Source organism: Chelonia mydas, chromosome 14 (genome assembly GCF_015237465.2).
Source record: "Chelonia mydas isolate rCheMyd1 chromosome 14, rCheMyd1.pri.v2, whole genome shotgun sequence".
In the NCBI taxonomy this organism is placed as follows: Eukaryota; Metazoa; Chordata; order Testudines; family Cheloniidae; genus Chelonia; species Chelonia mydas.
In genome coordinates, this window is record NC_051254.2 from 10,959,352 (window position 1) to 10,977,812 (window position 18,461).

The 18,461-nt window shown below is 44.2% G+C and overlaps 1 protein-coding gene and 1 long non-coding RNA gene across 5 annotated transcripts in view; one reads left to right on the forward strand and one right to left on the reverse strand.

Moving 5' to 3' along the window:
- TOM1L1 (target of myb1 like 1 membrane trafficking protein) overlaps positions 1-9,380 on the reverse strand; it is a 35,066-nt gene extending 25,686 nt beyond the window's left edge. The window contains exons 1-3 of one of the 4 annotated variants that reach the window (XM_043528428.1): positions 9,223-9,380; positions 8,675-8,759; positions 5,927-6,005 (exon numbers count right to left, since the gene is read on the reverse strand). In XM_043528428.1, the coding sequence (XP_043384363.1) occupies positions 5,927-6,005; positions 8,675-8,759; positions 9,223-9,280 (222 nt within the window). In that variant the 5' untranslated portion in view covers positions 9,281-9,380. Of the gene's footprint in view, positions 1-3,049; positions 3,069-5,926; positions 6,006-8,674; positions 8,760-9,222 lie in introns of those variants that run through there. The other 3 variants (XM_043528427.1, XM_043528429.1, XM_043528430.1) reach the window with 3 other exon arrangements.
- Positions 9,381-9,713: 333 nt separating this feature from the next.
- LOC122462908 overlaps positions 9,714-18,461 on the forward strand; it is a 49,599-nt gene continuing 40,851 nt past the window's right edge. The window contains exons 1-2 of the long non-coding RNA XR_006285804.1: positions 9,714-9,822; positions 11,190-11,343. This is a non-coding gene — a long non-coding RNA (uncharacterized LOC122462908). The remainder of the gene's footprint in view (positions 9,823-11,189; positions 11,344-18,461) is intronic.

Below are 18,461 nucleotides of genomic sequence, written 5' to 3' on the forward strand. Positions count from 1 at the left end.
AATAAGGTAGACAAAGTACTTTGATTGTCAGAATCATCTTTATGAAACATCTACCTTCCAAAGCAGGCTTTGGATATGCAGCTAGAGCCTCACAGAGATGACAGGTTTCAGAGTAGCAGCCATGTTAGTCTGTATCCGCAAAAGAACAGGAGTACTTGTGGCACCTTAGAGACTAACAAATTTATTTGAGCATAAGCTTTCGTGGGCTACAGCCCACTTCATCGGATGCATAGAGATGACAAATCCTCAAGGCATTGAATGTCACCATACTTGATATTTATCTAACAATTTTCATCCACAGATCTCAATGCTCTTTCAAAGACAGTTGCTCCTCATCCTACAGATGGGGAATCGGAGGCATTAACAGGTCCCACAGCACCCAATCCATTGAAATAAAGCCAATATAAGGTATTTTCGTTGACTTGAAGAGAATCCTGCATATAGAACATCTGTGGGTACAGGCAGGACTAGAACCCAGCTCTCCTGGTTCAAAGTTTTGGAGCCCTAATCCCTTGACTATGGTGCCCCAAGCAGAGAGGAAGAGGGTCTCTCTCTTTACTAAGCCCCACCCAGACAGGAGGGAAAAGTTTAGACCAGTTCATAAGTTAGGTCAATTCTATCAGTATTCCCCCATTACACGCATTGGAAATAGTCCTCAGATCAGAACAAATCTTCTAAGCGGCACCACTGTAGCTGCGGATGGAGCTGAAGTGGATTAAACATGCTTTCCCTGTCCAGCGCAGGCTACACAACGGGGTGTTAAAACCATTTTAGAAACTCATTTTCTAGCTTGGCGACACAGGGATTTCTCTCTAGCGTGAACAGGGCCTTAAGCGAAGGGAGGTACAAGAGCAGCAGAAAATTTCCCGCAGAAATAAAGTGAGTGTGGAACAAAGAGGCAGACTGCTGCGCGAAAAGCCAAGTAAAAGACAATGACCAGAGCGCCTTAGCTTGCCTGATTCCTTTCTTATTTGAAAGGGTACATGAAATAAATGCTGCAGTTTGTGTAAAACATTTTCAACCCCGTGCATGGGGAATGAGGTATGCAACTCCTATTATTAATTCCCCGCACCTGAGACTGAACACTTACCCCTCTGAGTAAAACTACTGTAGCTAGTAGGCCAGACCCTCCACTCAATTTATGCCAGTGCAATTGACTTGAATGAGGTGCTCCAGTGTAACTGCAAAGCAAATTTGGCCCAGATCAATTCTGGAGCAATCAAGAATGAGCTACTTTGATACTTATGCTTTCATTAGGATTCGAATGCTCTTATTTACTGTTGAGAGTAGTATCCTACCTCCCTAAGCAGTTCCATTGGAATCAATGGGACATAGTGGTGAAGTAAGGTGCCACTCAGCACCGGTAAGTATTCCAGAGGGTAGGTCTACTCTGCAATTGGGACAGAAGATGTCAGCAAACCTGCCCTAGATTTGCTATTCTTAGTGAGCTAGCTCAGTCAATGTAGGTGCAGCGACATGGGCTTGCAGCCCAAATATGACTAGGATCCCGGGTGAGACTGTATTCGAGCAGCTAGCCCATACCACTGTCCATTCTGTCGTGGCTACTCTGCTGTTTTTAGTGAGCTAATTCAATTAAAAGCTAGCCCAGGTAGCCCCCTCCCTGTGCTGCAATCGCACCTCCCGATTGCTGCATTGACACCCCCAGAAACTCACTATTGATAAGGTTTTAATCAAAGCATTAGCAAATGTATTTTCAACTGTCCTGTTAAACTTTCCATAATTAGGGGGTGGGATCAGATGAATTTAGAAGCTGGCACAGTTTCTACACCCCAGGTGAGAGGAGTTCCGTGTCAACAGGAAGGGAGTTGGGTGTTTGATTGTGCAATCCAAGCTCACAGATTCACAAACCAAAACCAGAGTCAGCTAATAAAAGGGCATCCCAGCCCTTTGTCAAAAGGCAGAGGCAAAGGCACCATTGTTACAAAACATTAACTGAAAGGGGGGCGGGGGGGGGAGGGAAAAGTGGTAGAAGGAAAGAAAAGCATTTTCCATTGAAAGCCAGATTCTACTCATTAAGTTCAGTGGGACTAATCATGTGAGTAAGGCAACCAGGGTTTGGTCCGCAGAGTTGGAATGAACAGTTTCAGTTTACAGCTGAAGCCTCTAAGCCACAGGATGCCGCTAAGGATCATGGGTGGATATTTTGGCTCCTCATACACCTCACTCAGTAGATACCAGTTTATAGTGTCAGCATTCGCCAAAGTGTAACAGCTTAGGGTCTGTTAATCCATCCCCCGAATGAATGGCCTGTTTACATTTATTAGTGTTTTTCCCAGTCCAGTTTTTAATGTCTGAAGGGGTCGGGGTTCCACCATTAGCTTTGGAAAGCAAAACCACAGTTCTCCACCTTCTCCAACCTTTTTTCACCTCCCATTGCCTTGTTTGCCCTGCAGTGCAATGGAATGATGTTCAGGGGGTCTCTCTCACACACACTTCTTTTTTTCCATCCCGTAACTTTTCCAAATCCTCAGCTTTGCAAAAAGTTTCAGAGTGGCAAAAGTACAGTTGAAATTCCATAGCTTTGCTCCTTGGTAACTTTTTCCAATGTTATCAGATTTCAAAAGGAAAAATGAAAAAGTGGGGTGGGTGGGGGGAAAACAACCCCAGTCCCAGAACTTACTCAAAATTCAAATTTTTCCCAAAAATATTTTAAGAAAAAAAAGCAGAAATCGATTTCTCTCCCCCTCCTGCCCATTTTAAATCCTGCACCATGGAAAAAACTTTTTTTAAAATTATTTATTGTGAAATTATTGTTCCATGTTTTGGTCATCCTTAATACTGCAACCGGAAGCCCCAGTAAGAATTGGGACATTGGTATTTACAAACATGAAAAAAAAGCTAACCAGTTCTAGTAAGCTGAATAGGAGTCATTTTTAAAAACAGGGAGAAAGCATGCAAACAGGTTTGACACATCCACAAATAATACAGAGTCAACTAACGAACACACACTGTTGGCTGCCTGCCTAAAAGTCATAATCCTCCCGGACGTCTGATTGTGAAACTTGCAGTGCCAAGTCTGATCTCTTGCCTTTATTAAAGATACTTTATGAAACTACTACAGGGCCCAGCATGCAAAATCTTCATTCATGTAACTTCGTAAGCAGCAGTTGACTTCAGCAGGCCAGAGCACATGAAACTAAGTCATTTCTGGAATGTTTTTATACACCTGATTGTCACCCATGTTCCTCTAAATCAACAAGCACACAAGGAAAATACATGGAACAGGAACAAGGAAACAGCAATAAAGTAAAAGCCATGCTAAAATGTTAGCATATTGGTAAATGGCAGGTCAACTGAGTTAACTAAGGCCTTGAGCAAAACCTACACCCATGATTAAATTTGTACATGAGCAGCAACATAAAATTCAGTGGAAACACTCAGGTGTGTAAAGTTACTCGTGTGTGTGCTAGTGTCTCCAGTGCAGGATTGGGGCCTACAGGCACGACTCTGCTAGTTCAAGGCAAAACAAGAACTTTCAGCATGTTTTTCTGAGTGCTGTTTATGTTTCTCATAGGAGTAAGCTAAGCTTTGTGTATAAGTCCACTGACATGAGGTGGAGTAAACGAAACCAGATCAAATTACATCTAAAAGAAAGTGGCTCCTTTGTTTGTTCTTTTCTTAACTGAATGTAAAGTAGCCAGCAAAGGGGATTGGATGGCGATTCTCAATGGGTGGAGGGGACGCAAGGTAATTGGCATGAGGGGGACAGATAAGGGGAAGAGCTGGTCAAAACCACCAACGGCTTTTTGCAGGAGAATTTTTAAAAACTTGACATTTGAAAATAATTTTCAAAAACTGAGAAGTGTTTCATATTTTTGTCTCCCCCCCCCCCCAGCCCTCTTTTCCAGGGGCAAAATAGAAAAAGCAGGGTGGGGAGGGGGAAGGATGATTTGTCAAAAAACCTGAACTATTTCATAAAAAACAAAAATTCTCCACAAAAACTTTTCCTTCAGCCCTTTCCTGTCACAAAATGACAGACAGAAAATATTCAACCAGCTCTTGCACCAAGAGTACGTGGTCTTGGAAGCCAAGAAAATAACATTGGACATGGCTAGCACTGAGGTATTGCAGGGGAGGTTTTACTGCGGCTGAGGAGAGTGGAAAGCTGAGGCCAGGAGGTACTGGAAGATGGAAAGAAGCCAGCAACAGGGGAAAAGGCACTGGCAGACACAGAAGTATCTGCAGCTTGTAGAAAGAAGACTGAAAGAATAAAGAAGATGAGGAGGAGAGAAAGGGGGATTTGGAGGAAAGAGTAGGGCTTGCCAAATGAAGGAAGGTTGGGAAATTGAGGCAGAGAGAGCTTGGAAGGCCAGAAAAAGATCTGGGACTGAAAGGTTGAAATTGCCTGGCAGGGTGTAGTTGCATGTGAGTAGGGGAGAACAGAGAAGGAGAAGGTAGGAGCTGAAATCCAAGAGAGACTATGAGACAGTGCTAGGAGCTCGGGAGCATAGCTGGAACCCTGGAAACGGAGAGATGGCATCATGCTTCTTGGATCTGAAACCTAGTGGTCAGTTATTAGCCCTATCTGCAAGCAAATAGAACCCATTTTCAGCAGGTCAGTGTTGTTATTTGGTTTACCAGGAACATGAACATAAGGTCTTTTTTCTTCAAGGCTCAACAATAACAGAACCCCAGCTGTATCTGCAAAGCAAATCTCCAGATAAACACTCCCAAAGCTCCAAGCTGTGTTATCAAAGCTCCAGCCTGCAGATTCAGTGCAGGGTTAAGGTAAACAAAGGCTTGGAGGAGAAAGCAAGCCTGATACAGAAAGTGCAGTCAGAGCGGAAGCAGAGCATTTCGGCTATGCAAACCTGTGGAGCAAAAAGGTGACTCATCTAAGTAACTGAAGAAGGAGGAGAGCACAAGGGAGTGGAAATGGGACACGCTAACCATGTAACTGATGTGTTTAGATAACTTTAGCTGCATCCCTAACTCACCAGCTGACACTTGGGCACTGCTGGCCATCCTGTAATTTAACAGTGTCAGTCACCTATCTACCACCAGACACACCATACAATACGTAACAGCGCTGATGCTGGTGTGATAAGGGGAAACTTCTGCGTCCAAATAATGGAAACAGTAAAGAAAATGAAATCCTCAGGGAAATCATTTATACCTAAAGACCAGGACAGCTAACAAGGATATAGGGCCTTGAGTTACACTGGGAACTGCACTGGACCTAGTAGTGTAAAGAAGATCAGAATCTGACCCACGATATCAATGCAGAGGAGAGAGGAGAACTGAGTTAACATGCTCCAATAAACCCGCAGATGGGCCCAAACCAAACTGCCCCACAGTTTGGGAAAGTTCAGAGGCAGACTCAAACTCTGTGACTCAGAAAAATCTGTAATAGGACCAAATCCCAACACCCCCAACCCTGGGGCAATTAGATTGAGAGCTGAACTTTGTAGGTCTTACCTCCAAACAAAACAACATCAGTCATTTCTTCACCCTAATTACTTCCTCGCTTGCAATAAGGCATGCTTTTGCAAAACTTATACCACACATTCCATAATGCGTAACACGCCGTGAGTAATAAGGCTCCCAGATGTGTTATTAGGAGAATTGTCAAGTCAGTTCAGCCTTTGTACAATATTCTAACCCCTGTATCCTTCAGAGACTGGTGGGGTATAATCTATAGGACAGCCAATGGGAGACATATGATGACTTTCTTGGACAAGCCTTAAGCGTAGAGGTGATATAGGATTATTATTTATTATTTGTATTACAGTAGCATTTAGGAACTGCAGATCAAGGCTGCATTATACGAGGTGCTGTGCAGACATATAACAAAGACTGCCTCAGAGAGCTCACAACCTATATGTCAATCACACATTGATTTATTTCTTAAAATATGACTTCCTTCTCAGTATCTAATTAATAGAAGTAGTACAGTTGTACTTACAGACAACGTGAATCTAATCTCCTTATGGTTACAGTTTTTGGAAATCCTTTTCTTTAGTGCTTTTACTGCATCTTTAGGCCTGTGATAACAAGAAATTATGCAGAGAAAGGTACCAATGAAAAATAGGGTGGCTATTTTATAAAAAATTGTCCAAGATCTGAAAATATTGACATGAAATAAGGCGTCAATCAGCTCCCAGTATTACTCTAATTTTATGCTGGTTCACACCAGTGTGATGATTCCACTGATTTCAACAGAGTCACTTTGGTATTAAACTGGAGTAATGTGGTGGTGAATCGGGGTCATCACTACAGACTGTACTCCAGTGTCTTGTGTAGAAGAATAAACATAATTCCCCAGTGCAGAGTTTCCTCTCTAAAATTATTTTCTCTTATCGTTATGCGAGAGATTTACCTGTGCAACTCTCATTAATATAAAAGCTTAAATGGCCAATGCATCAAAAGCTAACTAGAGCCCATTTTTCAAATGCGTTGGAATTAGAGACCTAATGGGAGTTTTGGCAACACCAGAGGTGTTAGCATCAGTGTCCTGGTTAAATTTCAATCCTGGTAATTGCAGGATGCTTCTAAACAATCCTAGTAATTGCTGTGGGCTGGTAAACAGCCACTGCTTTCTACATATCCATCATGGCATTGTGATTTTCATATATTTCCTATATCTGTCTATATACAGCTATGTGGGAGTGACGGGCTGGAATTAGGTGTTAGCTCATTATATATGGAAAATAGTTTTGTTTCTTAACATACTTTGTGTATAATGCACCCAGGTATTACAGTAACTGGTGCCCTGGGATTGCTTGTGATAAACAAAACCAAAATCCTTCTAGCACTATATTAATGCAACCCATCAAAAACTTGGGTTAAGAAAAAAAATCTTACTGGAAAAAACACTCAATGCCAATAAAGCCCTAATTCACTGCTCACCTTTGTAAATACAGTAGCTTGAACGTCCTAACGTATTTCTTCTAAAACTCCACTAAAATCAAGATTTCTCTCTCTTTTTATACCATTGTAAGTTGCGAACATAGTAACTGCCATAGCAGATCAAAAGAGCGGAGAATCTAAGGCTAGGTCTACCCTACGCAGCTTTTAGCAACACGGCTGTGCTGCTAAAAGGCAAGCAGCGTAGCCAGTCTTTGTCGGCAGGAGAACTTCCACCCCCAATGAGTGGCATTAGCGTTGTCGGCAGGAGTGCGCTGTTCACGCCAGCGCTTGTCATCGACAAAACTTTTGTCTTTCAGGGGGGTGTTTTTTTAACACCTCTGAACAACAAAAGTTTTGTCTTTCACTTGTCGGTATAGACAAAGCCTAAAACAGGAGAAGGGGGATTAGGAAGAAAAATTCCCTTGTAGTTAAGTTATTCCATAATTCCCCACTTCAGGGTTTCTAAAACCTTCCTCTGAGGGTCTGGTCACTATCAGAGCCAGGATCTTGGGCTAGATGGACCCCTCATCTGATCAGGTCTGGCAATTCCTTTGTTCCTAGTATTCTGTCTCAAGCTGTGGCCAGTAGCAGATGCTGAAGAGCAAATCAAAAGATGTTTCAGAATGGACAGTTATGGAATAAACTGCTCACAAGGGAAAGTTGTTTCCTAAAAAAGAGGCACTGTGTAGATACTATACATAAAAAACAATGCTCATCGCTAAACCATCCCCTTGCCAATGGCTGGACATGGAGCTATAGGCAAATAGCTGTAGCCATAAACAAGAGCATGGACTTAGAGCAAGAAATGGAAGTGCATAGGACAGATGACTTTTTTCAGTCATTATGGCAAAACTATCATCTCAGGACTGAAACCTCTCTTGTAAATAATACCACTAGGGTCTTGTATAGCATTTTTCACCAGTAGATCTCAAAGGACTTTAAAAAGGTCGGGATCATGATCCCATTTTACAGATGGGGAAACTGAGGCACAGAAAAGTGAAGTGACTTGCCCAAGGTTACCCAGCAGGCATTTGGCTAAGATGGAACTAGAACCTAGTCTTCAGTGTCCTACCCACTAGGTCACACTGCCTCCCAAAGGGTCCTAAATACATACCTAGGTACACTAAAATATGTTGGGATACAAAGTGTGACATCACTTGACTTTTCTGATGATAAATTTAATCGAGGCGGGCATCAGAAATATCTAATCAGGAACCCTAATCAAGTTACAAACCCCAAACCATAGTCATGTTGTGGTAGCTAACAGATGTCTCAAATCTCGTAAACTTTGGATTCTTCGCTCTATATAGCAGGAACTGCTACCCTTAATGGTCAAATCTTGACATCTTTATTGATTTCTTACTCAACCAAGACTCCCAGTAACTCAAATGAATCTTTCTCCTGCGAAAAGGCTGAATAAAAACCAACTAAGGGCATCAGGATCCAGTCCCTAGTAATGACTTAATTAGATGTGACCTCAAGCAGTTGACATAATGCATATGGAACTAGAAGGAATACTGGCCTACTCTCAAGAAGCTGGTCCTACTTCTGAATAGCAAAGCGCAACTTTGGCTATTCTTATTAGCCACATAAAGGAGAGAGATTTTAGTGTGTGTGTGTGTGTGTGTGCGCACATCTATCCCACATGTGCAGAAACACACACCCAGGGCTCTTTTAAACAGGAGCAGTTAAATAGGCAATGCAGATATTTTTGAGCTATCTGTTACTCACTCAGGACAGTGACAGTTGTGTCACCTGGTAAATGACTTTCCAAACCAGGCTACGGGAGCATTGGCCTACTTACCCCTCATCCGTTGTGTTAATAATGTCACAGATGTGCATAAACTGACCCCACTCCTCAGCGGGCAGCACCCCAATCGTTGCTCTCTCTGCAAGGAGAAGAGGACTTGCTTCACAAAAAGTCAGAGTTACCTGCAAGACTTTTAAATTACAGGTGGGCGCTGTGACTTTAAGAAACTTCCCCCCGGGAGCCGGCTATTGCTCTGCAGGGCGATTAGATTGGGAGATCCTAGAACCAGTCAATCCTTTCTTCCAGTCCAAAGTGCTCACTTGGCCTCTTTACTCAGCCGTCTTTAATGGGTGACGTATTAATAAGTTGGATGGCAGAGACCCAGGTCTAACCCCCAGGCTGGCCACACCTGCTGCTGGGGCAAAGCTGTCCCCAGCTGGGAGCGGGGCTGCACTGGGGGGCCACGTGGGAAGACGGGGGGGGGGTCGCTGCCTCCTGCTTCTCCTCTGTCCTCTCCCAGGGCGTTGGAGGGGCCCCGGGTTCCTCGCCCCACCCGAGTCACCCCAGATCGGGGCAGAGGTGGGTGGGTCTCCGGTACTCACCGATCAGGTGCCCCACGGCTGTGCTGAAGGGATCTTTCTGGCTTTTCCCAAAAGCCATGCTGCTCCTGCGCTCCCCGGCCCGGGCAAACCCCGCTCCTGCCTTCCCCCCTGGCCCAGCCAAGCGCCCCCTGCCTCCCCGCGGGGAGCTGCGAGCCCCGCCCCGGGGCCTCCCGGCAGCGGCGGGCGAAGGCTGCGGCGGCGGCGGCGGCGGCGGCAGGGAGCCGGCTGCCAGCTCCCCTCCTGCCCTGGTGACTGTTTCCGAGGGAGGAGCTGCCCGGGTCCCGAGCCGGGCACATTGCCCCAGCGTCACGTGCTGCCCCCGCAGACCTGCCCGGCCTGGGCTACGAGCCACCGAGAAGGCAACCCACAAATCCACCGCCGCTGCTGCAGCCTCAGGGCATCTGGCCGGGAGCCTGGCAGCTGGGGCGCCTGGAGACGGGGGCTGCTCCCTGGCACAGCCTGAGCTACCCCCCCAGGAGTGAAGAATCACTGGCCTGAGAGACTGGGATGGCTCCCCAGGCAGAGCTCATCTGCCAAAGCTGAGCAGACTGGCTGGCTCTCTGGGACATTTCCTTCCCCAGTGAGGAAGGGTGGCACAAGGTGTGTTTCCAGCAGAGATCTCCTGAACCCCCTTCTCTCAACGGTCCCAGCTTCTCAACCCGAAAGGATGGAGCCACATCAGCCTTGGGGATTCAGCCAGCAAAGCATCGGGGCAGGGAATGGGTCTCTTCATGCACAGTGCCTAGCACAATGGCACCGCCAACTTGATTAGGGCCGCTGGGTGGATAGGTATTAAGGCAGAGGATAAGTATTAAGGCAGAGTTACTCTTCCAACTGCTAGGTGTAAACTAAAACGTTTTGTGCCATCCGTCAGTTTTCCACCTCCATGTCATAGTCGCACCTAGAAGGCCCTGATTGTACTAGGCACTGTACATACAGATGGTAAGAGACAGTCCCTGCTCCAAAGAGCTAACATCTAAACCGAGTGACAGGTTTCAGAGTAACAGCCGTGTTAGTCTGTATTCGCAAAAAGAAAAGGAGTACTTGTGGCACCTTAGAGACTAACCAATTTCTTTGAGCATAAGCTTTCGTGAGCTACAGCTCACTTCATCGGATGCATGCATGCATCTGACGAAGTGAGCTGTAGCTCACGAAAGCTTATGCTCAAAGAAATTCGTTAGTCTCTAAGGTGCCACAAGTACTCCTTTTCTTTTATCTAAACCGAGAACACACATCTCCTGAGTCCCACTCCAGTGCTCTGGGCATTGACCCTCCTCTAAGTCACTGATCAACACAGAACAACTCCATGCCTAATACCGGACTCTAGGGCACTCCAACATCCTAGTGTTTTCCTACTCCTACTCCCTTTTTCACGTCCTTTAACCAGACTTTAGTACAGGAGGAGACTTTCTCTCTCAACACCTGATTTCACAGTTTACTTAACAACTTTTTGTGTGGGACTATCAATTAAAACACATTGGGCCAAATCCTCACACCCTGTTGTTCTGCTCAAAACTCCCAGTGCCTTCTCCTATCTCATGAACTTTAGACTTCAGTCCCCATTTCACTGTACAGGTAGAAAGGAAAAATCTCTCTTCCCTTGCACCACCAACTACTGTGAGGAGGCATTAAAGATTATAAGCACTTACCCAGAAGGTTTGCCATTCAGCAGCCTGTTACAGTCTAGCCCTGTTTCTGATTTCTTCCTTTGGTTTTCTTTTATTGACTTTAAGGTATTCGTTGGTTGACCAGGATAACTGCCCATAGCTTTGAGCTCGGTAAAGACCACAGAAAATTGCATCTTCGTGTGCAGTAAAATTGAAATTACACTGGTCAAGCAATAGCTATTGCTAATTAAATGTACTGCTGTATTTCCCTTCCATACAATTGGAATTATAGCAAATACAATGGGAATGTCAGCTTCTGGTGCATTGTAAATGTCAATTTTAAACCATTGTTTACTTTAGCATCCACCACTGTGAAATCACCGGAACCGACTGACTGTTTGCTCTTGCAACATTCTTGACACCAAATCAGGTGAAATGTTTTCTTAGGCCATATGTTCCCCTCTCTCCCATGGCTTGATGGAGAACAGATGCACAGATCTCCGAGGGAAAAGGGGTAGAGAAAACAGAACACAAGGGTTGCTGATGTAATCTCATCCCATGGTGCTGCGTAACCACCACTCTCCCTCTCCACACAAATTCTTCCAGAGACAGGGATATTCACTTTAGGATTGATACATTTGCTGTTGATGGCTACAGTAGTGTCACTGCTTCACAAGCTAAGCTGTGACTCAGACTTCTTTCATTCTTGGGCAGAAAGGTGAGGTGAATTTTGACAAAATGAAAGTCAACTCTAAATATCTTTGCATTTGCTGATTGGAAGATCTAGCTGTTTCAGTGTAAAATAAATATGGACTCTTTTATTAACAAGTGTTTCAATATGGTATAATTAGCCATATCATAAAAATGTAATAATATATGCAAATCAATGATTCACTTGACATCAGAATTTCATTAATAAACAAAGCCATCTTGACCTGATTGCTAGCTATCTCTGTAGACTACTCATTTGACTTTTTTTGCATTTTGTGTGACTCAGTGGCTCCATCTGCTGGATAACCTTAACATGAGGGCTGCAGAAGGGCATACATTTTCTGTATGGATTACATTGTTAGTTGCTCGAAAATAAGTGTAGGATTTATTGTCACGAGAATGGTCTACTGCTGAAAATTATCTGTACACATTTTAATTAGATCATGTGCCAGCTGTTTGTCTCTCCCTCACACACATACTTATTTATTATAAGTGGGTGGTGCTAATTACATGTTCTTGTTGTGGTTTCATTCCAGATTAGAGTTGATCAGCTGATTCCCAATTTTGTATACGTATATTTTACTTGTTATTTGATTTTGTTGGGGGCTTTTCATTTAAAGTCTCAACATCATATAGAATCTTATCTAATTTCTTAGTTATAGATCCCCTGTTTGAAATACAAATTTGGGATCTTCTTATTTTATTTATGGTAGGACCTAGAGGCCCCAACTGAACTCACTATGCTAGGCCCTGTACAAACAGCTAGCAAGAGTTAGACTCTGTCCCAGAAAGCTTACAATGTTGGGGTCAGAACAATTCTGATGAACCATTTTTTTCATTGAAATTTGCTGATTTGAATTTGGAACGTTTTGCAGAAGTGGTTCAATTCTGATGAGCTTCCAAAGGACTCCAGGCAGGACTCTACCAGGTGCACTAGAAGTCCCAGGCTTGGGAGTTGATGCTCCCAGGAAAGCTATTTAGGACACAGAGCTTATCAGGCTTCCAGGGTCCCCAGCGCCACATCAGGCTGACTGCTCCGGAGCCAGGGATCCTGAAAACCTGGCAGCTGCTGTCTGAAGTTGACATAATTTGTGTTAGTTTCACCACTGCCCAGCACTCAATAGCAGTGGGAAACCTAACCAGACTGGTTAATTTGACAATCTGAGGAACCCAGAGAGCATATTTCATTTTGGAAACATCACATTTTGGGGTTTCTAAAACAAAATATTGTGGGATTTCAGTTCTATGAACATTTTTGAATTTTTGACTCTTTATCCTAATTAGAGATGGGGGGAAAATGTCAAAAATCTCAAAACTTTTCCAAGATGGGAAAAATGTTTCTCACCCAGCTCCATATAGTGTAAATAGACAAGGGGGACAAAGAGTGAGAGGAAACAGAGGTCCCGGGAGAGAGAGGGTCAGCAGCAGAGCCAAGAATAGAACCGAGGGACCCGAGGTCTCCTTTGTCATAGGTAACACTCTGCTTATTGATCATGCTGCCTCTCAGTTTACACATGTAGTCGCTGGTCTGTCACTTTAATCCTAACGTGCAGCCTGATTGAAAGTTCTTTCATTATCCTTATATCTAAAGCAGCTCATCTCAGTTGCTTATTCAGTGGGGGATCAGAGAAGGGGCAACACATTCTACTGAGCTGGCAGAGTGCAATCCCTCCCCACCCCACCCCTGGGTGGTAGCCACTAATTAGCTGATTCCAGATTATGCCCAAAATGACATGTGCCAGGATAGGTTCATATGGTTAGACTGATATTTGCACTGTTTTCCCTATCACGTTGGGGCACAGTATGCAGCTCCTGTAAACTCACAGATTGATGGTCCAAATACTTATGCATGTGAGACTCTTCACTCATGTGCATAATCCCAGTGAAGTTAATGACTGGAACTACTTACAAGAACAATTAAGTATGCAGCTGTTTATAGGACTGGGCCTTTCCCCGTGAATCTAGTCAGAAACTATTTTTCCCCCATGGAAAATTTCAGCTAAAAACTAATTAATTTCAGCAGAAAACATTAAATTTTGTGGTGCCTCATGGGATTTGTAGTTCAGGTGTCTCCCACTCTCATCCTCCATTATAGGCTGGGCTCCCTGAGGACTACATCTCCTAGGCTAGTGGTTCCCCATCTTTCCAGACTACTGTACCCCTTTCAGGTGTCTGATTTGTCTTGCATTCCCCCAAGTTTCACCTCACTTAAAAACTACTTGCTTACAAAATCAGACAATACGAAAGTGGCATGGCAGAGTATGACTGAAAAATTGCTTGCTTTCTCATTTTTATCATATAATTATCAAATAAATCAATGGGAATATAAATACTGTACTTACATGCAGTGTATGGTATATAGAGCCGTATAAACAAGTCATTGTATAAAATTTTAGTTTGTACTGATTTTTCTAGTGCTTTTGATGTAGCCTATTGTAAAACTAGGCAAATATCTAGATGAGATGATGTATCCCCTGGAAGACCTCTGTGTAGCCCAGTGGTACATGTACCCCTGGTTGAGAACCGCTGCCCTAGGCTGTTCCATGGTGAGGTGGTGCACAATGGGAGATGTAGTGCAGCCAGTGAGCTCAGTCCATAGAATGACAATAGGGACAAACAGCACCCGAACTACAACTCCCATGTGGCACCATAGATGCATTTCCTAGCACATGCCTATAGCCTGGAACTGTGTGTTGATAGAGTCTTGCTAGGGGGCAGATGGTTAAAGCAAGCCAAAGAGCAGTTTCTGCCAATTGAGATGATCTGGCACATGTTTCATGGCCCCTTTGAGAAGGTAGGTGGTTATCTTGCTATGCAAGAGTGACTGCTGATAAGAGAAGACCAAAAATGGAGGGGGGAAATAGCAGGGGTCCCATTTGGGGGGGGCTCCCTCCCCCAAATTTCATACAGGAGGTGTGCTCCCAGGTGGAGCTCTTAACTACACCACATTGGTGAGGAATGTGAGTTCTGCAGAAAGGTGCTTCTCCCAGTTTGTGCCCCTGGGGCAGGGAGTCAGTGTTTTATTTACAAACAGAAGCAGGGTGATTAAGATAAGAAAAGGCTGGTAATTAAATTAAGGATCTGGAAGTTGTTAGATGAACCTGTAAAACAGGAACCCCACTGCAGGGGATGGGGTATGTTGAAGAAACCTCCTTCCCCCCCCCCCCCCCCCCCCCCGCCCCACACCACCACCATCTCCTGAGTCTGCAGGGGACTCAGAAGAAATACTGCTAAGCCTTCGGAGCCAAGTTTACATTCAGAAAAGAGGGAGATGTGAGGGGCATAGATGAAAAGAAGAGGCCAAAACCCAGGGAAGGGATAGCAGTGGTATAGAGAAGTTCCCATTCTACCTGTGGTACTTATGTAGCCCCATCACAGCCCCACACTGAGGTAGAGCAGTGCTGTTATTCCCATTTTACAGATGGGGCGCTGAGGCACACACAGACTAAAGGCCACATTTTCAAAGGTATTTAGGCACCTAGTGGGATTTTCAAAAGCGCCTAGAAGGTTAGGTGCTTTGTGAACCCCACCAGATGCCTAGCTGAATCTTTGGGTGCCTAAAAACCTTTGAAACTCTGTCCCTAATGCATTGACCTGAGGTCAAAGAAGAAATCCATGGTGGGGGAGTAGAACTCAGGTCTCTCAGGACTAGCTCCCTATCCACTGGACCAGCCTTTCTCTCTGCTGCATGCTGCAAAAAAGAGGCCTCTGATTTAGATGGGAGCAAAACCAAGAAGGCCAGTTCTCTGAGACTCCAGCAATTGGTCCGAGATGATTGGGAACGATGTCATTGTTGACCATATCAAAAGCAGCACAGAGGTCAGGAAGGATGAAGAAAGAAAGAGAATGAGAGTCAGATGAGAGGAGAACACTTAACCTCGAGTGGGTGGCAGATTCTGCCCCAGGCTGGGTTGCACAACAATGGCTGCTGTGCAGTTTTAGATTTTAACTGAAAACCATTTTGTTTTGTCATTTTTTCTTCTGAGTTTGAGAAAAGGAAGGAATGAGAAATGTTGTGTGAGTATAGATCTGATTATACCTCAAATTCTAAGGGTTTCAGCTGTATTCAGGACAATTCCAGAAGAAAGAACAGAAATTGCATCCACAAAGTCCATAAAGTCGACGATTATTGTCATGATTTGTATTATTCTCTGGGCACCATCTGTGTGTACAGCACTGTTCAGAATATGCCAGAAAATGTAGTCTCTGAGCCAATGCATATAAGATGTGTAACTCTGGATAAGATGGCTCAGATATATAAGTATGAAGTGTATAGTTACTGACCACACATGTTATCACATGTTCACTGTGATGTTAATATCTATGAGTGGAGGCATGGATGGCAATAGAAGTTTTACTTGATTAAGAACTAGAGGATTTGACCCTCCAACTTTCTTTCAAGAGGAAGAGCTGCCCAGAGCTCCCAGGCCTGTTTATTTTCCTTTCCTGCCTGCAGTGGCCCTGATATACCTCATAAGTCTCAGTTTTTTTCTCAACTTTAAAATGTGGGAAATTTCTTGGTGTTTGAATTGCAGTTTTCACAGGAGAATATTTTAAACCAATCACTGTAGTGTGGAAAGTAACTAGCTTTTAAACAGAAGTGAAACAGCAGTGTTGCCAACTCTTACGATTTTGTCACGAGTCTCATGATAATTACTGTTTTCCTTAAAGCCCCAGCTCCTGGAGCCAAGTGGATATGCGATGATTTCAGCCTTCATTCTTAAAGAAAAATGAAGTTTCTAGCCCTTGTGGCTGTGGAGAAAGCTTCAAAATGTGACCCCAGTGCACCCTAAAGGCTCAAAAAGCAGAAGGCAAATAAAAAGAACACCAAATCTATTATTTTTACATAATCTCTTTATTTTAAAGCCAATATCATGATTTTCTCAATACTATTAAAGGGACTTGAAAGTGTCAGTTTTACTCCTGTTTAAAGTCAGTTTCTAGTCTATTATTTGTGGTGGGGTAACACCCCTAGAGCCTCAGGCAGGTGCAATATAAACTCATGAGGCTTTGCCCTAGTAGGGTGTTTCCAAAAGCTAAATGATCCATTCCAAGCTTGAGGATCTACAGAAAAGTGATAGAAAGTCATCCAGATTTTTCTACAATTGTTTCAGTTGTTGGACTCAAGAATTAGGAACAAAGTAAGAATATACATTAAAATTTTAAACCTAACCAGTGTCCCTTAAGTGAATTGACACAAGATGTCAGAACATGTTTGTATTAGAGCTGAGTGGGTCTTATATTTGTTTAATTTTCTTTCTTTATATAGGAATTAGAAACCATTATCTGACTGGAGCAGTATATCAAAGTCATCTGAAAAAAAAAACCCAAGAGTTTTCAGCTGCCCAAGTAACCCCTGGAATCACAGTTAAAGTTGCCAGTCCCCCCATACCAAAATCTGAAATGGTGCCCCTGGAAAATAGCACAAAACATTTATATTGTTTTCATTTCACAGGATTCAGGATGAAAGGATTTTACATTTATTCAACACTTCTTGCAAAAAAACCCCAACCCAACATTATTGAAAACACTTTTGTTTGTGTTTTGCTTCCTCAGTTTCCTGGTTTCCTTTCCCTACCCTCCTTCTCTTCCTGTTCCCCCTTTTTCCTCTTTATCACCAAAAAGGGGGCAGGGGAAGAACAAAAAACAATAAACCAAAACCGGAAAAACCCAGCTACATTCCTTTCTCCCACTGTTAGTCTGGGTTGTCTCTTTAGATTGTAAGCTCTTCTGGGTAGAGACTGTCTTTTACTTCGACTTGGTGCCTAGCACAAATGCAGCCCCAGTCTCAGTTGGGGACTGTCGATACTTGTGTAATACAAATAATTAATGATAATCTGCAGTGTAGTCAAGTGCCTAGAGCAGTAACCTGGCTTCACCATCGACTCACTCTATGACTACACTTAGAGATAGGGGTGGGATTCCCAGCTAACGCAGAAATACTCACGCTCGCTCAACGACAGCTAGCCTGCTAAAATAGTAGTGTAGCCACAGTAGCATGGGCAGTGGTAAGCTAGCTGCATGGGCTAGCTGCCCTGAGTATAAGCCTGCCCGGACCCCATGAGTATGTACTCGGGACAGCTACCCTATGTTGCCATTTACTGCTACCCTACTATTTTTAATGCGCTAGCTTGATGAGTGCTAGCAGGGGTACGGTGCCTTGAGCTGCGATCACTGCCCCAGCTCCAAGGGTAGACATAGCCTATGATTCTATGACAGTCCCTCAGTAAAATTACCAAACGTGCCTCAGTCCCATTTTCCAGCATGATTTCCATGATAGGCAGGCACTTACCCTTGCTTAGGCACTTTTAAAAACTGCCTAGCAACATTTTTAGGGACCTTGGAAAATCTGCCTCTACTACTGGGATTCTCAGAAGCCTCTCCGTTCCTATTGCCCATTGATTTCTATGGAAGTCTGGTGCTGAGACACTTTCGAATAATGACCCTCTGGACTTCAGTTTTCCCATCTGCAAAATGATTCTCACAATGCCCATCCCCTCCAGAGATGTTGGGAGGCTAGCTAATTGATTGTTTGCAGAATGCTTTGAGATCCTTGTGAGAGAGGAAATGGATAAGAGCAGCGGTTTTCAACCAGCGGTACACAATGTGATGGGTTCCCCTCGGGGTGCCGTCTGGAACTGGGGTACCACTTAGCCCCCTGATGCACCAGCCTGGGCTCCCTCTCACACAGTACTGCTGTGACAAGCTGCAAAGCCCTCCATCCTGCACTTTCACCAGCATTCACACAGGTAGGGACACACCCATCTGCAGTTACATGCAGGCTCTCTAACCACTAGCTTCCCAGCCTATGACCCCAGAGCAGGACCGTCCTGCCCTGGTCAAATCTGGCCAGTATATACCCGGTCCGCCTCTCCCTCAATGTGAAGAGAGCAATGCGCACTTGTGGTGACCAAGCAGAGA